The 26,176-nt window shown below is 39.7% G+C and overlaps 2 protein-coding genes and 1 long non-coding RNA gene across 6 annotated transcripts in view; 1 reads left to right on the forward strand and 2 right to left on the reverse strand.

The window, feature by feature from the left end:
- The window catches only part of LOC144043599 (uncharacterized), a 41,481-nt gene extending 40,105 nt beyond the window's left edge, over positions 1-1,376 (reverse strand). Inside the window, exon 1 of the long non-coding RNA XR_013291128.1 lies at positions 1,244-1,376. This is a non-coding gene — a long non-coding RNA (uncharacterized LOC144043599). The remainder of the gene's footprint in view (positions 1-1,243) is intronic.
- Positions 1,377-11,413: 10,037 nt separating this feature from the next.
- On the forward strand, positions 11,414-13,386 carry id2a (inhibitor of DNA binding 2a). Its single transcript, XM_077557395.1, has 3 exons — positions 11,414-11,902; positions 11,993-12,054; positions 12,697-13,386. Exons 1-2 carry the CDS (start codon positions 11,531-11,533, stop codon positions 12,047-12,049), a joined length of 429 nt encoding a protein of 142 aa, XP_077413521.1. The 5' UTR covers positions 11,414-11,530; the 3' UTR covers positions 12,050-12,054; positions 12,697-13,386.
- A 1,358-nt stretch (positions 13,387-14,744) lies between these two features.
- The window catches only part of kidins220a (kinase D-interacting substrate 220a), a 55,360-nt gene continuing 43,928 nt past the window's right edge, over positions 14,745-26,176 (reverse strand). For 2 of the 4 annotated variants that reach the window (XM_077557351.1, XM_077557333.1), the window contains 6 exons: positions 26,079-26,111; positions 23,948-24,064; positions 23,714-23,812; positions 20,793-21,011; positions 19,844-20,068; positions 14,745-18,226 (listed from right to left, as the gene is read on the reverse strand). In XM_077557351.1, the coding sequence (XP_077413477.1) occupies positions 17,447-18,226; positions 19,844-20,068; positions 20,793-21,011; positions 23,714-23,812; positions 23,948-24,064; positions 26,079-26,111 (1,473 nt within the window). In that variant the 3' untranslated portion in view covers positions 14,745-17,446. The remainder of the gene's footprint in view (positions 18,227-19,843; positions 20,069-20,792; positions 21,012-23,713; positions 23,813-23,947; positions 24,065-26,078; positions 26,112-26,176) is intronic. The other 2 variants (XM_077557360.1, XM_077557342.1) reach the window with 1 other exon arrangement.

A 26,176-nucleotide genomic window follows, 5' to 3' on the forward strand; every position in this document is an offset into this window, starting at 1 on the left:
GGTTGTTTGATTACATGCTTGATGAGTTAACAGGTACTCAAGTCCCAACTATAGTGGTATTTCTTTTTGTTTTGCTTTTTTAGGGGTAATAATCTCTGGGGGGGAAACTGCTAAATATCGAGATACAACCCAAGATGAACCACGTAATGCATGAATTTTTGGACCCAAATACAAATCCGTGATACAGTGAATCTGTTATAATTTACCAGACCACTGTATTTGTTTTCATACAATACAGTGCTACTTTTCCTAAACGTGGTGAGAGGATTAATGACATTTCAATTCATGTCAATTGAGAAAATTTATTTAATGTAGGTCTACAAGTACACGCCAACTGAGTTACGAGCATGCAAGTCAAGGTATCACTGTATTTCGAAATTTAAAAAAAGTCAGTTTTCAATAATATGTCCCCTACTACGTCTAATTGAATTCCCGTGAGAACATCCGTACAAAATGGGGTCATGGTTATCTCTCAATAAGAGAGAATCCATGGAGTATCATTGGTGGGCTGCAGCGGAGCAGTCACCTTGGGATCAGCGCGGCAGCCTGAGGCGGAGGCCAGCCTAGTTAAGCATGCATGCTGTGCTGGGCCTAAACCTAATTAGGTGCCATCCCAATGTCAACACTGCTGATAGAAGACAAGCCTTCTCCTCCTCCAGCCACGCTGTGAAAGGCCTCCAAAGAGCCGCCTTGCACGGCCCCGGCCATCTGCAAGCTTTTGGCTGTATGCATGCGTCTTTCATGCTTTCCAAATACAACAAAGTACCTGCAGGTTATGTGCTTCTTTCCAGTCAGCTACATTGGAAAATGTTTGATTAAACGGCTGACTTTTCAATCAAAAGTGTCGATCACACACATAGACAAGTCACAAAAATTTCAGGATGAACCTAAAATGTACTATAACCTGTACTTAATTTGACTTTATCTAAACTTTTGAATGCACAATCCAATCTTTTGATGTTCAGTAACTTTCCGGAGTTGACTGGCAAGATTCACAACAGGTAACTAATACATTTTGACATGAGACCAAAATTAGATTCAGTTTGATCAAACCCTTGTGAATTTTACCATTCAGCTCCTTGTTCAACATGATGGAACCTTTTCCACACCATAGAATTGAACATGGTTGTGACCAATCATCTTAGGGCATTGTCCATGATCCAGGAAATTGAGCGGCATGCTAACAATCAATTGTAAATGTTTGAGGAATTTAGTTTCTCTTTTCTTTTTTTTCTTTTTTTACCTTTTGAGTTGTGAAGGAATCATTGCCAAACAAAAAGAGAAAAATGTGAAAAGTCTGTATTGCTGTTTGTCCATGAGCAGGCTACTTCCTGGTTCATCATGAACAGGCTACTTCCTGGTTCATCATGAACAGGCTATCATGAACCAGGAAGTAACCTGCTCATGGACAAACAGCAATACAGACTTTTCACATTTTTCTCTCGCTTTTTTTTTTTTTTTTTAACCTTTTGAGTTGTGAAGGAATCATTTCCAAACAAAGAGAGAAAAAAGTGAGAGAAAAATGTGAAGAGTCTGTATTGCTGTGTGTCCATGAGCAGGTTACTTCCTGGTTTATAGAGGATGAACCAGGAAGTAGCCTGCTCTTCTTTCTTTCTTTTTTTATGGAAATCAATTTTCTCATTTTGTTTGAGTTATGATCGAAACATTGCCCCACTGTCTCACAATACAAATAGTACAGTATAGTCCTATTTTACATCACTCATCATAAACCATGATGGATAGAATATGGCGGGCCCGGTTCCTTTGCCAAGTCATGTGTTGCTGCGAACTTATTGCTTCAGGCTGGGCGGGGCGCTCTCCGGAGGCCACTCACTCACACCTGCGCCTCATCAGCAATCATCTCCAGTTAAAAGCCAGTCTGACCTTCATGCAGGTGCCAGATGATTCCTGCTGCAACCGCTGGTATTTTGGCTAACTTGACTTTTGTTTTAGCTTGTCCTTGTTTGATTTTTGTTTTCCCTTACCTTGCACCGGTGCCTACGGATATCGGTTCCCAAGCCCGTCCCAGGTCAATCCGACCTCGCCAAGAACTCACCTGTTCTCTACCTGCCTTGGACTACTCGCAGTTCCTACTCTTGCATAACTCGTTTTTGTGTCATTAAACCCTAGCTCAACTCCCACTACCTGTCTTCCTCGTCAGTTTCGGATCCGCATCTGATCCACGCAATCAACCCACACAGAATAGCTACGACACAAACAACTGTTTAAAAAAATCTCATTAGTTAAAGAAATGAAAGCTTTGTAACTTGATACAATATGAAATTGTATTTTTCTATTTGGTATTTCAGTGGTCATTTGATTCAAAATGATAGTCCCATCTTACATCATGCTCCATGAACCTAGTAGCATGCTAACAGATAAACTAATACAGCCACTCTCTACGTTATTTAAAAAAATATATATATATCTTGTTAGAAGAATTTATTTTGGTTTTTCATTTGAGAAATAAAGTAATGACTCCTCCCAGCCCAGAATACAAATGCTATGCTCCCATTATGTTATATTATTCTCTATGAGCAACAATGTAATCTGCTAGCTAGCAAACAAGTGAAATAACGATCACAAATACAACGATAAATCTTGTATCTTTAGTCATTTGGGAGTGATTATGTTCTCTTATTGTCAATTTGGCCCCCGTTTAATTAATGCTACTCTCTTTTATGTCAAACTTCATTAACCAGGAAGTAGCTTGCTAACAGACAAACGCTTGAGTTTTGCTCACCTTTTATTAACTTATCATTTCAACCTTGGCAGAGGTCTGCGCTCTACTAATTGAGATTCTTGTATAGTTTCCTCTGTTTTATTTATACGCTCTCTTCCCGCTCACGGCACAAAAATGGCACCGAATTCCCAATTCAGGTCGACCAAATATGGAATCCTGGTGCTCGGAGGTAAACATGTCGGCGCGCACTGTTGCCTTTTTAATGTGTCATCAAACCGTCATCTAATTCCATTTATACGGCTAAAAAGCCTCTCACAAACAGATTACCTGCTGCATAGAGGGGAGGCCCCTCTTTCAGTGTGTAATTGTGGCATGGCGCCATGTCCTCCCACTGCTTCTTAGTCCATTAAAATACAGATGAGAGCCTTTTACAGCGTGCGCCAACAGCAACGCCTCCCAGCTAATCCGGCAAGCAACACAAACATCACATGAATTATGTGTAATGGAGACGACTCGCTCGCTGCTGGCACAGCTGACTGAGGACGCAAACAAAACGCCCGTTTATTTTTGGTTAATGTTTGGATTTTGTTTTTGTTTTTTTGATTGGGCTTTTCATGTAAGTAATTAGCTGGCAAATATAGAAATCCGCGCGCTCCGCGGAGAGGCTGTCGTTAGGTGCGCTTCCAGCGCTTCTTCTTCTTCTCTCTCGCACGCGGGGAAAACTTCCTCTGCGTTCAGCATTTTAACTTGTTTGTCTGCTAATTCCATTTCCAAGTCCGCTTTCACTGTAAACAACGCGGCGTTGCCTCCGTTTCACCATCTCGTCTACTTAGCGAGCGCTATTTATTCATCCTTTTAATGCTCAATCTTGGCAAGGGCGAGTGAAACCCAGCACCTTAATTCCATTAGCTTGTTACTCCAATAACTCCCAATAATATAACGACACACACACATACACGTTCATGAGGCGTGAAAACACAGCAGCCGTATGGACGCTCCCATTGGGGCTTTTTTTTAAATAATGCTAATAGAAGCTAAAGGTTGGTCCTGTTTTGCTGATGTCAAAATAAACGGTCGTTAACCTGCGCAGGCTTTAGCGAAGGCGAGTGTCCTAATAGGCCCCCTCTAATAAGCCCTGTTTACACCAAGCATCATACTTGGTACACATTATTTGTCACCATTTATTAGAGGCATCCATTTCTGCTTCTCCTTTGTGTTCTTTCATGCCTCATCATATATAATACAAATAATTAAAACAAGCATGGTGGTTCTCCGAGTACTTTTTAAAGACTCTACAATAAATTTTCCATGGTGTGAACATGTGATTTTTTTTGTTTGTCCAATCAATTCACATATATTAGGGATTGGCGAGTATCAGTACCAGGTATCGGTATCATGCTGTTACTCGGCCTTATTTCTAGGTATCGGTACTTGTGATAGGAGCTATTACCGGTATTGGCTTTATTGGTTTTACGATATAGGAATTAAAAAGTAGAAGAATAGAAAGTTGGCATTTATTTCATGCAATTTTTAAGTACAAATGTTGCAATGGAGTATACAGGTCTTATTAACTCATTCACTGCCATTGACGGTTATAGATGTCAAAAATTCATTTTAACTATTTCTATTAGTTTGAAATGTTTTCCACTTTTGTTAACAAGAGTATGAAAACCTAGGAAAAAAATATTGTATATATTTTATGTATCAAAAGTGGTATCGGTACATGGTATCTGTGACTAGTCAAGAGTTAAAGGATCTCTGTGCAGTTTGTCGCTTTTTTACTCGCGACTGCCACCTCTGGTTAAAAGCATAACCGCAGCATCTGTGTCAGGCTCGTTCATGGAAAAAAAAGTTTTATGAATTTAAATGTCTCTAATACAATATTATTTTTAACTCATTCACTGTCATTGACGGCTATAGACGTTAAAAAAATAAACATTTTAACTATTTCTTTTAGTATAACATTTTTTCCACTTTTGTTAACAAAAGTATGAAAACCTAGAATTTTTTTTATTGTACATTTAGAACAGGTATAAAATTTGTGATTAATTGTGAGTTAACTACTGAAGTCATGCAATTAATTACGATTATATCGCAAAACTTTATATCTGTTCTTAATGAACAATAAAAAAAAAAATCAAGTTTTTTTATACTCTTGTTAACAAAAGTGGAGAGAAAAAAGTTAAACTAATAGAAATAGTTCAAATGAATTTTTGACGTCTATAGCCGTCAATGGCACTGAATGAGTTAATAACTACTATTTATATATATATATATATATATATATATATATATATATATAATATATAAAATATTTTTCAGTATGCGTGCAAACTCATCAAGTCACCCCCCCCCCCCAAAAAAAAAAGGAAATTGGCTGTGGTGACTAAACAAACAACTACTTTATAATGTTTACTTCCTCTTTGTTGACTACCTTGACAGGTTACACTATTCACCTTGCTCATACAGTTTTTGCCCTCCTGCTCACATACTCCACAGGCCAAACTAGGAGTACCATCCCAAACAGCGCTGTAAAGATCCCAAAAGAACTGTCCCACTTGGCTTTTCAGAAGAACGGGCAAACTCGATGGCTTCTAATCACGTTGAATCTACTGCTCAGTTTCCCACCCTCCTTAAAGACTTTTCATTTCAAAAGTGACTCTCCTTTTGTTACTGAAAAGGCTAAAGAGGGTCCATGTTGGAGGGAAAAGAGCAGATTAGGTGTCAAACTCGAGCAGAGAAAGAGAGAGAGAGAGAGAGAGAGAGAGAGAGAGGGAATGATGACGCGCAGGGAAGATAAGATGAAAGACAAGACAAAAGCGAAAGTAATGGGGATATTAAGTGAAGGGGAAAAGGCAGTCTGTGTTGCCGCCGCTCGGTGTGATCCTGAGCTGTGAGCCGATGAGATGGGGAAGGAGGAGGAGGAGGAGGAGGAGGAGGGATGAGCGATAAGAGGCCAAGAGGATTACGGCCCGTGAGAACCTTTGTTGTTGTGATGCGCTCAATGATCCACCTGACCACTTCAACGTGCTCACCGCTGCAAATCTGCATGGGAGGCCACTGCCAGAAAGCCAGGCTGTGACATTGCATGAAAAGGGTTGCTGGTTCTCAGTCATGTTGAAGAACATATGAGGGCGTGGCAGCATGCGTCCATTAAAACTCATTCACTGCCATCAATTTGTTTAAAAAATAGATTAAAAATTAGGGGCAAACTACAGGCAATTCATTTTTTTTATTGCAATTAATCCTATGACTTCACTAGTTCACTCACGTTTAATCGCAAATTTTATATTTGTTCTAAATGTACAATGAAAAAAATTCTAGGTTTTCATACTCTTGTTAACAAAAGTGGAAAAAAATGTTAAACTAATAGAAATAGTTCAAATTAATTTTTGACGTTTATAGCCGTCAATGGCAGTGAATTATTATTTTTTTTTTAAAGAAGAAAAGATTCAAAATTTGGGGCAATTAATCACATGACTTTACTAGTTAACTCACGATTAATCAAAAATGTTGTATCTGTTCTAAATGTACAATAAAAAAATCTAGCTTTTCATACTCTTTTTAACAAAAGAGGGGGAAAAATGTTAAACTAATAGAAATAGTTCAAATGAATTTTGAAGTTTTTAGCCGTCAATTGGAATTCAGTCTGGGCAATAAACTAATTAACTCATTCACTGCCATTGACGGCTATAGACGTCAAAAATTCATTTGAACTATTTCTATTAGTTTAACATTTTTTTCCCACTTTTGTTAACAAGAGTATGAAAACCTAGATTTTTTTTATTGTACGTTTAGAACAGATATAAAGTTTGTGATATAATCATGAGTTAAATACTGAAGTAATGCGATTAATTACGATTAATAATTTTAATCACCTGACGCCCCAAATTTTTAATCTTTTCTTCTTTTTTTAAAATTCATTCACTGCCATTAACGGCTATAAACGTCGAAAATTCATTTGAACTATTTCCATTGGTTTAACATTTTTTCCACTTTTGTTAACAAGAGTATTTTTAATAATCTTTTTTTTTTTTAATGGATTTATGGCAGTGAATGATTTAATATATAAAATCACCGTCATAACGCCTGAGCCGCTGGGACACGTCTTAGGGGCGTTTTCAGCGGATTCAACATGTTGAATTGGCGTCCGACCCTCGTGACATCAGCGCATGGGACAAGAACAGGAAGTGACCAATGTGGATAAAGAGTCATTTCAGGAGTTTATAAACATTCAGTCTCTGGATTTTCATTTAAACAGTCAAGGAGACCAAATACGTTCAATTTGCCTGGAGGGCAGGTACAACTGAATATTATGAACTCTGCCCGGCAACAAGCAGTTTGGAAAGAATGTCCCATCGATTTTGCAGTCTAGTGGTAAAAAAATCATCCTTAAATTGTGTCTAGTCGTACTTGCACTGACTATGTAGTGAACGATCAATACAGAACATAAGAAGACCGGCAGGTGAAATGAGACTTTGGCCAGTTGTTCTCTGGTTCTGCTAAAAACTTTTGTGCTTCCTACTTGAACTCTCTCTTCCCTCTATGCTATGGAAACAGTGCAGTGTGGTTTTATTTAACATGGGAAACAAAGACTTTGCATTCATACAAGCATTTTGGTCTCAATGTGCTATTTACCCTCAAAATATTAAGAAAGGAACATTGTGTTTTTGTTTTGTTTAACCAGGATTAAGTCCAGTGCTACTGTGGCCAGTGTTGAATAATAATAATAATAATAATATTCATAATAATAACAACAACAACAGGGTAGTGTGTGACTCCTTGCATTGCATTGATGCTATTGCTCGTAACGATGACGAAAATATGAAGAACTTCGATCCTAACTGCTAGCTAGCACAGAAGCTAACCCCGACGCGACCTGAGAGGTGTCCAGGCCGCTCCATCAATATTTTAGCACACCGAAGCAGGTGATGCGAGGTCGCCACGACGATGAGCAAGATGCTATTATTCACCCGGTGACCGGCTTGAAGCAGCTATTTCAAGCGGATGAACGCAAGAACGCTCTCAAGAACAGCCCAGAGCCGTTAGACTTGTGACCGTAGAGGAGTTCTCATAACCTCATTTCAGGTCTCAATTCCCCTTGGTATAGAGGAAGCTGACCAACGGCATTGTGGGATTGAAACAAGAGCGAGGTCGGTCAGTGGGGGTTACGCTTGAAACCTGTTGCTCTCGCCTCTTAATTGTTTGACTTGATCGTTTCAAATCAAGCGACACACCTGCTATTTCGCTGACCACATTAAAGGCATAAATTAGCACAGTAGCCGTCTGTCTGTTCTGTGCTATTCTGACAGGTAGCATACCGCAAACCAGACCGCTAGCGAAAAGCGTCCCAGTTAGCATGACCAGCCTGGCTGCCATCAACCATGGTGATGTCTTTTGTCTCCTGGCCCAATCTGGCCACCTCATCTCTCCCAGTGCCTCTCATTTTGAAAAAAGAGAGAGAGAGAGAGAGAGAGAGAGAGTGTCAAGGCTGGAAAGTGCATGTTTTCACTTCAGACGGAACTGTTTGCACATTTGGCAATGTATTGACCAAAAGCATACATTGACAAATAAAACTATTTCAAGCAAGGCCAGTGTGGTTCTGCAGATCATCTATTTTACAAAGCAGAACTAATTAATCAATCAATCGTGGTTGGATGAGACCCCCATTCTCTGAACTGCTTATATGCTTTTTATTCTTGTAATATTGCAGTTTTGTGCATTATTATTTATTATTTATTATTTATGATTTATGATTTATGATTTATTATTTATTATTATTTAAATTTATTTTATTTATTTCACACATTTTGTCCACTATCCTTTGTCAAAACAAGACAGTTGTTTGCTTATACAATTTAATGCCAAACTTTTTTTCTTTTTTTTGCCATTAAAAAAATTAAAATATATGCCGAACATTTTTTCTTTGTTGCAGTTTTCCATTGTTCTTTGACATTCTAATGTTAAATCGCATGTTTGTTTGACTGTTCCTGGACATTTTCATGTCAAATTCTTACCAGCTTTCTAGATGTTCAATGTTGCGCATTTGTATCCTGTTTTTTTAAATTAGTATTATTATTTTTTTACTTTTTATGTGAAAGTTCATTTTGTCACTGTTTTTAGACATTTTAATGCGATATTTGCCATAACAGTGTCAACTGCAAAGTTTGTTCACTGGACCTTGATATTTCAAAATCAATCTGTTTTTTTTGTCTTTTTTTTCATGCAATAACGTTAAAAACGGAACAATTTTTCTTTTGATCGCAGTTTTTCTTCTTTTTTTAGAAATCATAATTTCCATGAGACGTTTTCCCCACTGTTTGTGTTTTTTTAAATGTTCCAATGTTTATCCAATTTTAAACATTGATTGTTCTTTTTTTTAATTGACTTTGTTCTCTTTTATCTGTTTGATTGTATTGCTTTTTACTGTTGCATGTTGGTGTGCACTTAGGGATTTGATTTTTCAAGTGTGTTATAAATACAATCTATTATTATTATTATTATTATTATTATTATTATTATTAATGTGAGCTTTATCTGATTCTTTGACATTTCATTGTGAAACAGCAAGTCATCCCAAAAGATACAAATGCTCCAGGTGGTGCTTACTAATGTCACACAATTATAAATAAAAAATAATAATAACAATAATCACTGACCAATTACAAAAATAACACTTGCCGCAACCAAACAATGTCATCAAAATGAATGCAAAAGTCTTCCAATGCAAGCAAGAGTCCTGAATATATTAGTAATATTAGTTGATAGGAGAGACGCATTATCAATACCAAAAAAAAAAAAACTGAAACAATAGTGTTCAATTGTACTCTTAACATTATAATCCTTGTAAAGGCATATTAATTGATGGTAGGCAAGTGATACATTGTGCAAGTGTTCCTAATGTTGTGACCTCTGAGAACATGGACTATTTGCGTGTACCGGACTGTAGCTCTCTTTGCAGTTTGAATGGAGGAAGTGGACTTTAAACACATGTACTGTTTCTTTAAAAAAAAAAAAAAAAGAGAGAGAGAGAGAGAAGAAACAAGAGTAGCAAACATAACATTCCATCACTTATCACTAGTGTGTGTGTGGGTGTGTGTGTGTGTGTGTGTTCGGACCTCGGGTCGATCAGCTGAGAAGCGTCCGGCCCTCCCCCGAAATGACACCCACGGTTGCCACGGAAACCGCCTGAGCGGCGCCTCGAGGGGGCTTGCGAGGGGTCTTGTTGTGAATCCAGTGACGTCACGGCGCCGGCGCCAGAAAGTCTGCCCGAGAGAGAGGGAGAGAGAGAGAGAGAGAGAGAGAGAGAGAGAGAGAGAGAGGGAGAGAGAGAGAGATAGAAAGGGAGAGGGGGGGGGGGGGGCGTTTGCTCCTCGTGATGATGCTCTTGCGCCAGTCTCTTACCTTCTCTGCTTCAACCGCAGACACACCAGCTATCGAGTATGCACACAGTAGCCACTCCGTTAGCGTATCTTAATGCTAGACGTTTTTGTTTTTTTTAACAATTAATTTGGTCAGACAAGCGTGTGTGTGCGTGCGTCATAAAGATTACTTACAGCAGATAGGTGACGTCATAGCCGGACTTTTCTGCCTTCTTACTTAAATTGTTTGGTTGCAAATTATTTCATAAGCATGTTAAATTAAACGGTAAAGGTGGCACATACTATAAGTTAATAACGCGCAGTTTTGATGGACATTATCAACAACATATTAATTTAATTGAAGCTTTTAAATGATTGTGGAGCTCATTTGCATCGCTGAGCAACATTGCATCATGCTGAAAGTATATTTTCTGCATGTAGTCAGGTAACCTGTGTATATAGTGACGGGAATGTGCAAACCACACTAGTTGTGAGCCGCTCTTGTTCTAGAGCTGACTGGATGGTGCAGGTGTGCCTAATAAAGTGGTCGTCGAGTGGATATGTCATTTTCTGTGCAAAATCAATGACAATTATCTGAAAATAACAGAATATTTAAGCACGAAATTGAATATGGTGAATAATAAGAACAAAGTTTTTGATGGGTCTGACCGCTGCGTTGCATCTTGCACTTCCGAAAGTTCACACCGGTCCGGACTTGCGTGGATTAATCAGACGCGCCTGGTCTCGTTCGCGTCTAAACAGAAAAATATTCCTTTGCCTTTGTTCTCATTATTATTACTTTACAATGGATATTGTTTAAAAAAAAAACGCACTCACCTAAGTGGAAGTGGAAAGTCACGGCATGTTCACTTTTATTAACAGACACGTGTAAATATAAAATACAGGTGGTACATATGTATTCCATATTGAAACGACCGTTAATAAAAATGCACAGTGACTTTTTGAACAGGATGTATATTTTTTTCTCCAATATTTCCCCATAAATTTGTGTTTTTTGTTTTTGAAGAAAGCTAGTCAGAGCGAATTTAAAAACACTTTTTCTTTGCGCAGTTATTGGCAACACCTTGTCAAAGTCATTTGCGAGCCTTGTGCGGCATTAATTCTCTTGATCACAAACAGGTAAGAGCTTAATTTTCCAAATTGCCCACCGGAGCTGCCGAGGCTGCCCTCCGGGGCCCCGCCTCCCCGCTCTCGTTGCCACCGGTAACGAGGCGGAAGAAAGGCGGGAGTGTTGTGCGTACAGCCAATAGGATGACGATAACCTTTTGAGTGACACGTCGTGTCTGGCTAATCGACGCTTTGATCCCGCCTCCGCGTCGCTGCCGACCTGCTGCCTATATAAAGCACATCGCCGCTCTGATAATCCAGTCCGAACAACCACCGCCTGACAACATTGGACTTAAAAGAAGCAACACTCAAGACAAAAATTCGCGTGATACTTCAGTTTAACTCGGGGGGGAAAAAAATGAAAGCAATAAGCCCCGTTCGGTCCTTCCGGAAAAACAGCGCCGCTTTGTCGGAGCACTCGCTGGGTCTGTCGCGGAGCAAGACCCCGGTGGACGACCCGCTGAGCCTGCTGTACAACATGAACGACTGCTACTCCAAGCTGAAGGAGCTGGTGCCCAGCATCCCGCAGAACAAGAACGTCAGCAAGATGGAAATCCTGCAGCACGTCATCGACTACATCCTGGACCTGCAGATCGCGCTCGACTCCAACGTCGCGCTGGGGACGAACCTGCATCACTCCGCGCGGCCGGGCCAGGGGGCGCCCCCTCCGGCTGCATCCAGGACCCCGCTGACCACCCTCAACACGGACATCAGCATCCTCTCGCTACAGGTACGACCCACTCTTCCGCGGCTTGTATGGTGACGCGCGAGGCGGCGTGGAAATAACATTTGGTGCGCTCTTGTTTTTGTTTGTTTTCAGTCTCCCGAGTTGCCATCCGATTTGACGACAGATGACAGCCGGACTCTGCATCGCTAAAGGCGGTGAGTAGTCTGGACTCCTATCTGCTCACGCATGCCGGCCAAGTCCAAGAGCTTTTTTTTTTTTCTCCCTTTTTCTTCCCAACCTAATCATCAGCAACATTTGTTCCGATCGCGTCCCAATATGCTCGCGCATCCTGTCAGCGATGATCCCAACCGTACCATATGCTTACTTTTCATGCATTAAAAACATGACTGCAGTCAAATGGATGTAATATATCCACTTTGTCAGGCTGCTCGGGGGTTAATAAAGTAGCAGTTGTCAGGGTCGTATTATAGCCTCTCGTATCTATAATGAAGGGCATCTGTAAAGAGAGGAAAATAATGGCTGTTTTGGATTGCTCGCTACTACCATGTCTGCACATAATTGGTACAAGAAGTGGGTAGGCGCCAGCTGAGCGGCAATTACGATGATTCTTCCCCAGATTGGAGGCTAAACTTGTGTGCGAGTGTGTATGTGTACATCTGGAGCGCAGGGTTTGCTTAGTATTGGGAGTGTTTGGTTAAATGTTAAAAAAGTGTGCGGCTTCCTCCCTGGCGCCAGTCTGTCCGGATCTCTCTCTCTCTCTCTCTCTCTCTCTCTCTCTGCCCTGTTTGCCTTTTTCTAAACACGTCTCTCTTTCTTTTTCTCTCAATCTTTTGCAGGTGTTTGGTCAAGACGCGTAAAAAAAAGAAAAAAAAAGAAGAAGAGAATCTCACAGGACCTGGGGAGCATGCAGGGCTCTCCCTCTCCTTTAAAAAAAAAAAACAACAAAAATCCAACAGCCTCTGTCCTCCTCCAGGCCTGATGGATTATTTTTCCTCCCTCCATCATGAGAGACTTTGTGCTTACTATGGGACAATCTATGATGTGATGTGCTTTTTTTCCCGCATTATTATTATTTAACTTAAGAATTTTTTAATTATTTGTAAGTCCTTTCTGGAAATGGAAGGCATGTTATATTCCCAGTTGTGGGAGGAAAAATGAGATTATTGTCATGAGGATGAATATTATTATTATTATTGCCCCCTCCTCCTATTCTCCCTTACTTTGTTGAAGTCTTCGCTTTTTTTTTGCGGAGGTGAGAACTTGGTTATTTACTGTAAAAAAAAAAAATGAAAGGAAAAAAAAGTTTAGTCTTGTCTTGTCAGGATTGTTGGCACATGGACTGGACGTTTAAAAGAAGAAAAGTGAAAATGAACAACACCTTGTGAACTCTTCTCGGGAGTTTATCTTGTATAGTTGCAGGCGTTTCTGCAAAAAAAGTGTAATGTTGTACTTATGATGAAACTTTTTATAAAAGTAATGTAAATTGTACCTTTTTTATACAAAAATAAATCACAAAAGCAACCTTAGCATGCGTTTATTTTCTGTGTGTGTTGATGGATGTAAGACTGAATGTGGGAAAGCTGCAGCTCGCGGGCTTACGCGGTGCACCAAAGCAATCAGCCCTAAAAAATTAGTAACTGCTCAAAAAAGCTCATATTTATTTTACTTTTTATTAATTTAGTTTATGGCTTGCATAGGACTGAAATCCCCACCACAAGTTTTTGGTGCAATTTGGACACATGCGCATGTTCAAAACTCTGCTTGAAAAAAAAAAAAAAAAAAAAAGAAGTAATCAAACCACCGCTATGTGACCCAGAATGGTGCAAATCCAGTGCGTCACTTTCAGCGAGGCGAGCAGCACCTCAGGGTGCGCGGTTGCATAAAACGCTTATGTAGGGCGCGCTGACTGCACTTTTACTTCCTTGGGTGCCATGTAGAGTAAATAGGATTAGATGGCTTAGCGTGACAGGCCGAGACATTAAAGCTAAAGGGGCTGTCGGTTGTGTTGTTGGGAGGAATATATATGTATGGGGGGGGGGTAGTACATCATTATGGAAATGTGTCTTTGAATGGCAAATGAGACAGTTGCAAACAAATTGTGCTAAAAGAAACATTTGAAGGCTTTGTGGTGACAGAGTGAAGCGCTCATATTTGATATTTAGGAAACTGGTGATATCAACAATCTAATAGGAGCTGCACCATAAGTCAATATGACAATGTGTCAATCGGAATATGTAAACATTTTGATACTCCCAACATGCAAGTGTACCTTTGAGGTTGCTGCTGTATATTCCATTCATTTATATTCTATAGAACCTGTTTACATTAGGTGAATGAGCTGGACTCTATTCCGGCTGACTTTGGGACTTTGGACTGGTCAGCAGTCAATCGCATGTCACATAACATTCACATTCACACCTGCGGAGAATTTTAGAGTATGCATGTTTTTGGAATGCGGTAGGAAGCCCACACAAGTATGCAGATTGCGGAGTACATGCTAGCCCCAAAAAGGAAGGCCAGATCTTTAATTAAAAAAAAAGAGGTAGAAAATTGTATATTATGTAATAAAACGCATGTATGTTGCTTAAAAAGTCGTCAAAAGTACCTTATTAGTGTCCTTAAAAGAACCCTGCCTGTACCCCCATTTTTAGAAGGTGGGAGGGGGGGGGGGGTCACTGAGAAGGTTGAAAGCTTGCATCTGTGCAGCCAGCGCGGGGTAGCGTTTGTAGGGAAAGTGCGCCATCTATCGGACGACCAAAAAGCAACGGCCTGTACTTCCTGAGCGTCTTCTAATTCTTCTGAGCAAGGTAAGCTTTGAAAGGTCAGATTCTCCTGCAATAAGAAGTAAAAAAAAAAAAAAAAAAAAAAAAAAACATCATCCCAATGATTTGAACATCTAGAAAAAGTGTATTAATGAAACAATTTTGACAATGTTTAGGAGACAAGAGCATGTGGAAGAGTCCCGGAGTGCATGCAAATTACCTTTGACAGAAGAAACAGTCCACTAGTAGCAAACATTTCACATTCCATCACCAAACAAATCATCTCTACATAACGAGCACCACAATGTCACAATCACAACAACTGCACCATTATGCATGCGACTTGACTTTTTTTTCTTCCTCCTTTTTTTCCTCACTGACACTTTTAAAGTTCAGGTGTCAAACTCCAGGCCATCACATGATATATTATGTGAGCCACAAACACTTCGTACAATTTTCCAAAAGTAGCCATAAGAATACAATGACCAACTACAGGGGTCAATTACCGCTAAGTAATATGATCATGTGCTAGCCACACAAATTAATTAACATTAACTAACACATTGGAGTTCAGTTTCTGGCTAACCAATGACATGGCTACCTATGTTTTTATTATATATATATTTTTGATCATTTTTCAAATGTAACTTCCATGCTAATTTCCAGTAGAATTCAAACTGCTATGATGTAGCATGTATTGAAAAGGAGTTTGACACCTTTGTTTTAAAGTACAATATTATCATTAACAACAAGGCCTATTTTCTACAATCCCATCCTAAAAGACTCAACTATTACACACACATCACATGACCAAGGCTCGAAATAAGCAATTTCACATCACAGTTTACGAGTCAAAATTCAAACGTTGCACTTCATTAAAGCACATTGAATAGCAAAACTTGAGAATGGCAGATTTGAACGTTTTTCCGCTGAGCTTAGTGCTACTTACAAGCTAGCTAGCAACAAGCTTTGACTGGCTAGTGAGGCTTAACACATTGCAGAGTCCTTTCTAAATTAGTTATCACCTCCAAGGTGGCGAGTAAGATCGACTTTGACAAGTATCGTTCTCACAAAGAAAGGATGACGAACGATGGAGAAGCCATGCTAATTGCTAAGCTAAGCTAAGATTGACATGTCGTTCTCACAAAGAAAGGATGACGAACGATGGAGAAGCCATGCTAATTGCTAAGCTAAGCTAAGACTGACATGTAATTGTGAAAGTGATGTGCTTGGGTGATTTGAGTACACTTTTCAAAAATGATTGGACTGACTGGAACCACGTTCGGCAAAGAGTATACAACATTGAAGAGCAAATGGCAGTCAATTTCAGAATCTGGAGTGAAAATGACAAACTACGCTACACCGCTAGACAGGAACGAAACAGGAAATGAATTACATGAAATGGCAAATGGTACTTCATTTATATCATGCTTTTCCACCTTACGAGGCCCGCAAAGCGCTTTTTACATTTTGACAAAGCATCAGGGGCAACTGGGGGTTCAGTATCTTGCTGATGGTCACAATGGCTTGGGATCAAACCCGACAACCTCAGGGTTGCGAGACAACCACTCTGCCAATGAGCCACGCCACCCCCGTTACAGCAAACAAGCCGGGAGGAGCTGCCAATAAAGTTATTTGTTTTCATAATATAAACCAGTGTTTTTTATTTTAAATTTTATTTTTTTAAGCTCTATTAAATGTTCACAAAATTACAAAATTAGTAGATTTTTTTTCCAATCTCGCTTTGGTAAAGGACCATACAACCCTTTTGGAAATTTTAACTGAAATTCATGTTGTGGGAATGCTGAAGTATTTCCACGTATGTTATTGTGATTTTTATTCACTTTTTTTTTTTTGCCACAGAATACTTCCGATTTACACACTTGCTTTAAAAATTCATGCCTCCCGGGGTAGATATAGTCTGATTTCATATTACTTACGGTATTTGCACAATTTAACGTTAAATATCAACTTTTCCCACCATCCATTTTCAATGGGACAGACATTGAAATTCTTCCAAGTCCCTTTACACACCCACACAACTGATACAACTTATCATTACCACCTGTCTGATACTGCTCAGTGGTGCAGTTGCTAAAGTGCATTGTCCAGTAACCAGGAGGTCGTGGGTTCGATTCCCACCTTCGACTGCACATTGCAAATATATTCATGGCCAATATGCTAAGTGAAATCCATGTATACCAACAGATTTCAAGGAGTACCTGGGTTCAAAACCTGCTTGGATCACATTTGACTACTTTAGTAATTTATCTTTCAATTTACTTCACAAGCACATGCATTCCAATCTTAGCATTCAGCTAATAGCATTCAGCTGTTCAGCATTGCCATGCAAGTTCTGCAGAAATTGCACTTTGTTTAGTTTATGTTTGGAAATGTTCCTCGACAAGAAAATAGCTTGCTGCTATTCACAATGTGAAATCCTAAAATGAAAACTATTTATTATAGAAAACCGTAAACCAATTGTTAATTTGTTATAATGTATTGTCATGTTTTTATTGTTTGATAAAGACCCACCTTTTTATCGTTTCTTTTATCTCATAGTTGAGGTTTTGTTTTAACTGTTTTTACCAATGTTTTTTTATTGTGCTGTATTTTTCTTTTTCTTTCCTTTGTTTTCTGCGGATCTGTATACAACTTTGACTAAAAGCACTCCACAACTAATAATAATTATTATTATCATTATTATTATAAAATTAGAAAGTTGCTCCTCAAATGAAGTCATCTGCTCCTCAAAGGGGGGAAAAAAAAGTTATTTCGAGCCTTGCAAGACAACACTGATCACTGAATTATGATCGAAACCATCTTAAAGGACGCTCTCCCTTTCGTCTCCCAGATTGACGGCACGCAGGTTCTGGTTGTGGTGGACGGTGGCGGTGGTGACGGTGGCGTTGCCTGGTGAGATGATGACAGCAGGCGAGACGCCGGAGGGGGAGGTGGCGAAGGGTTGTTGTTGGCGGCTGCTGTTGTTGGCGTTGGAGTTGGCGTCGCTGGTGTTGTTGTTGAGCGTGGTGTTGCTCTCGCTGCGGTTGAGGTTGCTCATTCCCCCGGGAGGCCACCCTTCGTCCGGGCTGCTCGCCATCAGGCTGGCCTCGGAGGCCGCCTCGGAGCAGATGGACATGCGGGCCACCGCCGTGTCCTGCAGGCAGCTCAGGCTGCTGGGGAGGAGGCCTCGCTTCTTGACCGCGCCCTCCAGTTCCAGCTCCAGCGCACCTGACCTCGCCGCTGCCCTCGCCAGGCCGGGTTCTCCCGCTGCCTCCTCTGGGGAGCTGTCGTCGGACTCCTTCTGATCCAAAAGACTTTTGGTGAGGAAATGCGAGGACTTGGCCTTGGCTTCTTTTTGGAGGAGCGGCGTGGTGTTGTCGGCCTCCTCCGGGCTTGAGTCATCGTCGCTGGACAGCTTGCGGAAGCGCGACTCGGTGGCGTTGTTTCGGGAGTTGGCACTGTGGTCCAGCTTCTCGTCCTCCTCGCTGATGGGATCGAGGAGCTGGGCATCGGTCCCTGAGGGAGCGTCCGTGGCCTCGGGCGGCTTGGAGACTCTCTTGACGAAGGACTTGCGGCCATCTTGGTCTGCTCCGTCCTTAGCCTGGCAAGTGGGAAAAGGATTCAGTAAGAACATGAAAATATGCAGAAGCATCGCGATTGGATGGGACGTCTCTGAAGAGAGAATTCTTTTCAGCATTTGATGCCAAAGCATACAAAGTTAGAAATTAAGAAAGTAGCAATGGTCTTCTCTTTCTCACTTTCTCACAGAGATGTCGACGACTATTTAGCCAATCAGAAGCCTGTTTTGGTTGTACCTTCTAACCTAAATGTACATTATTTACTGTGCGTATATTTATGTACAATCGTCAAAGTGATAATTATGCTCGCTCTCGTGGTACGTGAAATACGTGTAATAACTGTCAAAGTAAAATTCAGTTGCATTTGACAATAATTAGCCATTTTGATTTTTTTAACTCTTTGACTGCCAGACGTTTTCAGAAAAGGGATGCCGTGGGTGCCAGCCGATTTAAGCATTTTGACTGATCTTTCAAGGTCCACAGAAAATTATGTGTTTGGACTATGGAAACACACATACTACCAAATGAAAGATTGGACTCTCATCTTTCATCAGAAAAAAAAAAGTTTGTTTCTACCTTATTCCGTTTTTCAGTAATCAACAATAGAAAATGCTTAGTTTCACCTCTGTTTTGAAACAAACGTCTTTTAACGTCTTTGGCACTCCTCCATAGGATTTTACTAAACGTTATTTAACGTTTTTGGCAGTCAAAGAGTTAAGGTCCGATTTTCAATCTAACTTTCAAGTACATACAATACGTTTTAACTCATTCAAACCCAAAAATGTATAAATACGGTTTTTGTTTTAATGGGAGAACATACGGGAGGATTTAATGCAGTTTCTGACCTGAAGAGGTGGCTTAAAGCAACGGTAGTTATTACAAAAAACGGCCAGCAGGTGGCAGCAGAGTATAAGAGATCAGCCAGGGCCATGTTGCAACACGCTCTTTTTCCCAGTGTTTTCAGTGTTTTGTTTGTGAATATTGATGAAATTTAAGCTATATTCTAATGCTAATTGCTGTAAAACGAAAACAGATACAAACATACTTGTTGGTCCTGATGAAAGAAGAGATTCTAATCTTTCTTTTGGTAGGTTTCATGTTTTTTAATAGCAATAGAACACAATATTCTGTGGGCTTTGCAAAATCAGTCAAAATTCACTAAAACAGCCGGGAGCGAAGGGGGTTGGCTTCAGTGAAAATGGCTGGGAGTGAATGAGCTAATTGAGTCATCTCAGCAGTTTCTATTTTCCTGTATTCAAGCACATGGCAGTGTTCAAACTGTGCATAACGTTATAGTTGTTTACAATAATACTAAATAAATAAACTTTTTAGAAATAAAACCCGTGTCTTGTTTTTGATCACACGCAGACCCAAAAAAATAAAAATAAAAATAAAAATAAAAATAAAAATAAAAATAAAAATAAAAATAAAAATAAAAATAAAAATAAAAATAAAAATAAAAATAAAAATAAAAATAAAAATAAAAATAAAAATAAAAATAAAAATCGACCAATCTTGCTTTGTACAGATTCCAATTAAGACCCACTTTTGCCGCCAAAAATTTATAAGGTAAGAAGTAATAACTCATCTTTCCTTTAACTAAGCTAAGTGCTTCAGTGTGCTCGCGACTGTCGACCCACCCCTTTGTCGTCCGAGCTGGCAGCCTGAAGGAAGGTGGACGGTTGTGGCTGCACAGGCCTCTCCTTCGCGCCCGCGCCCGACACGTCCAGCTGGGCCATCTGAGCAATGTACTCCTGGTAGGCGTCCTGGTACTCGGCCTGCTGCCTGTCGGTCAACTTGCAGATGTTGTTGGAAGATTCTTGCGAGTTGAGGCTGGACATGCTCGTGGTGCGGAGATTAGCCACCTGGCGACAACGCAAAGAAAAAAGGCCAAAATATTAGCAACAAGAGCTGTGTGGGGAAAAATGTGAGATTAGTGGTAAATTCAAGCAGTATGCTTATTATTGTGGTTGTAATTTACATTAAGATCTTTGTGATGTTAGCATCTGTTCTGAGTTAGATAGAGCACAGCAATGCAAAGTAGCTCCACGATAACAACATAAGTTTCAGAATATTTTTCTGACATTTTGTAGCAGAAATAAGTATTATTGTGTGTCATGTCACAAAGTAACAGCAGATATAAGCACAGGTAATGAATTAAACGTTTTAAATATGAAAACGGGAACTACAATAAGTGTGATGACCAATAAAATTGACATTTCACTGTTGAAATGAATGATGATGTCTCGTTGAAATGTCTTTTACAGAATTTGCTGATTTTGCAAATCCAGGCTGAAGGTGAAAATAACAACCATGGGGCCCCTTGAGTGTTTTTTTTTTTTTTTGTCTGCTGACACATTCAGGAACACCGCTGACTTCCTCAGCTGTGCTCTTTTCTCGCTCTCCACTACGTGAATAAAGTACATGCGGCCGGCATGAAGAGGACTTTGTGGCTTTGTGACCGTTTTCGAGAATGCGGCCTTAGGTGAACGTCCCATTTAAATATGCTTACACCGGATGAGCTCTTTTACAAAATGCAAACGCTGCACCCGATCATATCTTGTGGTGTTTTTTGCACTTAAGACTGACCGGCCACTGCGAGGTGTTTCCGAGTCTCGGGGGCTCTTCTAGTCCTGTTCCGCTGAGCTCCTCAAAGCTCAAGTTGAGGCTGAAGCCCCCCCCTTCCCGCTGGGCCCCCGCCAAGCGCCTGCCGGGCTCTCCGCCGTACACGCTGTTGGCCTGCTCGCTCGCAGCTCGCGACTCGTCCTCGAGCAGCGCTTGGCTTTCCGCGTGCCGTTGTTCCATCACCTTGGGAAGAAGATTTTTGTTAACTCGAGGCAGACTCGCGAGTGAGATCATCAACAAACGTGTTACAAGGCAACGGCGGAAAATAACGTGCGAGCAAGAAGGGGGACTTTGAGCTAGCTGTTTCTTATGAGGAGCCACTCGGCTGTCCACTCATCCCTGACAATGACCTCCCTTCATCCAGATATCAGTCGGCCATCTCCGACCAGATGGCTGAGCTGGCTGCGTCCTGGCAACACAACACTGGTTTACTGCATGACGCTGTAAGGACGCAGCACTTTCCAGCTGCTCTGATGTGAGCTCAGCATCAGATGTCTGCTAAAAAAAACACGACTGGTTTGTTATTAGGAGGCTGCTACACGTGCTTGTGATTCAAGGCTTCTCGTAATGCGGATTAGCCAAGGCCCATTCCGGTACCTTATCTGAGCACTGTATTATATCGCACCAAAATGCATCTATCTTTTGGGAGGAAATATGAGACGGTACAACATCACTAACTGTGATTGGCTGGCGATCGGTCCAAGGTTATATGCGACCTCTAATGTCAGCTCCAGATCACCCATGACGACAATGAGGACAAGCGGTAGAGAAAACTGATGAATAAAAAACAATCATGTCATTGCAGTTTTTTCCCCCCTCCATATTACAGGGATGTGATTTGACCAAAGTGAAATTATCTGAAAATTTAGCCGGGGGTCTGGGGGCCGCTGGCACTCGCTCATGGGTTTTCCGTGTTTTTAAGTACTTTCAATGCACTCACATGACAAAGAAATAGACAAAACAACAGCATAAATTTTCAATGTATATTGAACTATCCCATATAAAATGGCAGTTTTAGTCACATTCAAAAACATTGGACTGCCTTTGCTTTTAAAAACTATCACATCTAACTAATGTGATTACTAAGTTAACACATATATAATGTTGAAGAGTTCAAATTTCATGAACAAATAATTGTATGATGACCAAATGAAAAGTAACTCATATTAGAGCATACCACAAATGTCTTTGTTATAGCAGAAGATGTTATCTGTCGGAGTCATGTGCATACACAATGAAATACAAAAACAAACCAAAAAAAAATCTGATTTTTTTTTGGGGGGGGGGATAAAAAAAGCGGAATTCCGCAAATTAGCGGAAAAATCACATCCCTGATATTATGACTGCGATTTAAAAAAGTGTTTGTTTTTTTTCCCGCCCAAGATCATTTTCCCATGTATGTTTTTTATAGGGCAGTCAAAATTAAAGTCTTAACTCTGAAGGTTAATTTAAATTAGTTATTTTTTTATTTCGGTTAACTCGGTTAGATGCTTGTTGGACAGCTGCAAAGAAATTTGCGCACTTTGCAGAGCCTAATTCAAACAGCATATTAGTTGTAGGCCTTATAACGCGAGAGCAAAATTCCCTGCTCAAGTTAGCTCCACGGGGACTTGCAAACAATTGCTACTGGAGTGTGGTGCTCGTGAGCAGAACTAAACCTGTAAGCGAGAAATTTGGAGAATTGTTCGTTTGAACCCATTTTGATTGTTTTGTTTGGCAGTTGTATTTTACAGAAGTATTCTGTTCCAAGGATCAAAGAACTCTAATAGAACAGTCGTGAATTATAAAATATACTTTCTATTTGATGATTTTACATGAATTCCAAGATTTTACTCAAGTAAATATCCGTTACAAGCTTTGAAGGAAAAAGTAGAAGCAGAAGTAGAAAAAATGATTAATCGCAATTAATTACGGAAAATTATGCGATTAATTAGTTAAAGAATTGGAATCGTTTGACAGCACTAACTTTTTCAACAAATACATAATTAATCAATCTGAAATACAAAAAAAAATAATAAATCTAACTTATTATTACACCTAAATGTTTCTGTGCTATAGGTTGGGCTTACACTGACATAAAGACAAATGAACCATTATTAATATGAACGACAGCTTGTTTGTCTGTTTCAGTTAAGAGTTGGGAGGATCGAAGGGATATTTGAGCTACATTGTGTGCGTCTCGCTCGTTCGCTCTACGCCTGGGGTCAACAGCCACTTCAATAATTCAATAATTTGCATGGTTTAAAGTAAGAAAAATGTCTGTGACTGAAATTGGGGGTGGGGGGGGGGGGTGTTTGAGGTCACCGCATGCCTATTCTTAAAATAGCTCACCAGTGACATGCGTCTATTTTTTTGTTACTCTTCTACGGGAAAAATAAATCTCCACTTGCAAGTAAGCTGCATTAATTCTTTTTATATCACACTTGCATTGGTGTACGTTTTAAGACCTTTTTTTTTTTTTTTTGAAAGGGGGAAACTAGTTTGGTCAAGGGCGACATTGTAGCATATTGTAAGACCAAATCATAGCGTTTGCTGAGACAATGAGGTGATGATTCATCCCCAAATAAAGTTAGCAAATTTGTTACTTGAGAAGTGTGTATGAAACTGGTAGCCCTTCACATTAATCAGTACCCAAGAAGTATCTCTCAGTTTCAAAAAGCTTGGTGACCCCTGATCTAATGAGATCCAACACTGTGTTAACAATTTGAAATTCAGTCTAATTCAATCAGTGTATTAGATTTGTAATGTTGGTTTGGAGCAGCGTAAAACTGCATTGCATCATTCTGAGAGCAGTTCAAAAACAATAATTAACCTATTGAATTAATCTACAATCATGTCCATAGACACTGGGCATGATTTTTTTTGTGGTTAATGCGCCACCTCACCGTTCCCCTGAAGAGCTGCCAGTCACCAAAGTTCATCTCCATCTCTTTCTTCAGCTCATCCAGGTTGCACTGTGCCAGCACACGCCCGTTTATATTAGCCTGCCATGTTTGAGGGAAAACTGACTGAATGATGGCATTCATTTTAAATAGTTTAAAAAAAAAACGAGAAACGTTCAATACGCCACATAACAAAAACTCCACATGTCGACTTGAGAACGTTATTGACAGGCGCACCTTCTTGATGGTGGACGTGTACTGGCGCAGCATGCCGGCGTCGATTCCATCGATCTGTTTGAGGAACTCGCACACCGCATCTGTGCTCATCGAGCTGAGCAGGACGGCAGGGGAGGCCTACAAAAACATGCAGTCATAATGAGAAGAACGCATTCACGCCGTCTGCGCGGACCCGGCCCGACGTGTTAGTGCATGAGGCAAAAAAATAAAAAAAAATAACGGATCCCTGTGGAGGGGAGAAACACGCTGGCCTGTGGTCAGAATTCCACACAGTAACTCCCCATTGTCAGTCACACAAATTCAGAGTAAGAGCAAACAAAGCTGCCAACCAATCCAAACAGTTACACCACTTTGTTCTTTTTTAGTGTGCGTACGCCGTACAAGCACATAAATTGTACGCTACGTACTTAAGGGATGGAGACCGGGAGTCTGAGTGGTGGTGGTCGAGCTTTGGCGTCACTAAAACCGGAGAAGAAGACCGCCTCCATCTACTTCAAAACCACAACTCGACTCTTTTCACTCACTGCATTGACGCACGACTACTCTCTTTTTTCGTTCACTCTTGCAACCTTATGTTTATCGCTCTCCTGCCTAATGGCCACCCAGGCTTTGTTTTCGAAATCCTGGACAGAGAGGAGTGTGCCACTTAATCAAATTGTGAGTGGTGTTAAGACAGCGGGGAAACAACCAATGTAATATAGTACGGCGGCGGGTAGGAGGGCAACTACGGCTACTCGTGCGAAACTGTTAGTGCAACTAAAAGACGCGTTTTAGGTGAGGTGCGCATTATCTGATTGTACACCATGCATGATATTGATAAGAGAGTGCGTGTGTTAGTTGAAATGTCTGCTTGGATGCAGATTAGGGTTGCAGCGGTATACTGGTTTCACAGCCTGTATGAACACTGATGGATATCACGCATTTATGTGCATGAAGCAACTTTGTAAAAAAAACTAAAAAAAAAAACTGGTGAGTTCAACCAGATAAAAAAAAACAACAACTGTTTAAATACACTTCATTGTAGAGTTTGTAAGTATCAAGAATTTGGGGGTAGTAGATAAGAATTGATGGAAATAGTTTTTGTTTACAGGAATTGACAAGAACATTCAAGAAATGTAAAAAATGTTGTGAAATCAATCAATCAATCAATCAATAAAACAACCATTTATTGATTGGTGACACAAAAGTAAAGAAATTCTAAAATATTAATTCCAATAACAAAATCAACACTAAAATAGACTAATGAATTTTATAAATATCTAAATATTTACATAATAATTAGAAACTAAAGATATACTGATGTGTTTTTTTCCTCCAGGGCTGCTATCGATACAGATTATTAGTAGTCAAGGAGACCAATAACCAAAATGTGGAGCCAATATACATTTTCAGTAAAAAAGGGGAAAATATTTGTGTAAAATAAAAACAAAAACTAACTCCATCTCTTTGTTGAAATGTCTTTAACCATATTTTAATTGAACAACTTTTCACATATGAAAAATGTTTACTTTTTTTTTTTATCTACAGTACTTGTTTTATCTTGGGCTATAGACATCTTTGTTTAAAAATGCTAAAGAAGTTAAGTCTGAAAAAGTTGAAGGAAAACAAACAACATATAAATAAATATAAATAGCGCCTTATACATTTTTTTTTTTGCAGTAAATGAAGTTTTCCAAAATTTCAAAATAACTGAAATCTTAAAGTTACAGTATCTTAGTTTTAATTTCAAACAAAAACAAAAAGTACAGAGAATTCCCAGGGTTAGCAGAATCTCTTATGAAGTCAACAAAAAATTGAAATAAATAATTGCCTGAAGTTAGCACAGTTTTAACTAATCTCTTAGATTGGCTAATAATCAGTCTCTCTCTATTACATCTCACTTTATTTACATTATTAAAATATAATTAGAATATATAATGTATTATTAACTACTGTATATTGTCATGACAAAAATAATTGTTTGTACAATTTAAAAAAAATTACCTCTGAACATTTCCAATTGTGCACCATTCATAATCTTTAAATCCCATTGAAAATGCGTTGACCTTTTTGCTTGTAATCAGACTGTCCAACTGTCATACTGTTGCAACCCCACTGCAGAGACTGATAAACAATGAAACCATCAATGTACCTGCTTTGATTTGTAAGGCAGTGACCTTAAAAGCTTGATAAGGAGACAAAAAATAGCAGACGGGCATATGGTCAGACCAAAAATACACACATGTACAA

Source organism: Vanacampus margaritifer, chromosome 1 (genome assembly GCF_051991255.1).
Source record: "Vanacampus margaritifer isolate UIUO_Vmar chromosome 1, RoL_Vmar_1.0, whole genome shotgun sequence".
Lineage (NCBI taxonomy): Eukaryota > Metazoa > Chordata > Actinopteri > Syngnathiformes > Syngnathidae > Vanacampus > Vanacampus margaritifer.

What these genes read in the sequence shown, in the direction of transcription:
- id2a (XM_077557395.1), top strand. Translation starts at nt 11,531, where the DNA reads ATGAAAGCAATAAGCCCCGTTCGGTCCTTCCGGAAAAACAGCGCCGCT. An exon ending in TCAGCATCCTCTCGCTACAG is followed by an intron (nt 11,903 to 11,992) that starts GTACGACCCACT and finishes GTTTGTTTTCAG; the next exon opens with TCTCCCGAGTTGCCATCCGA.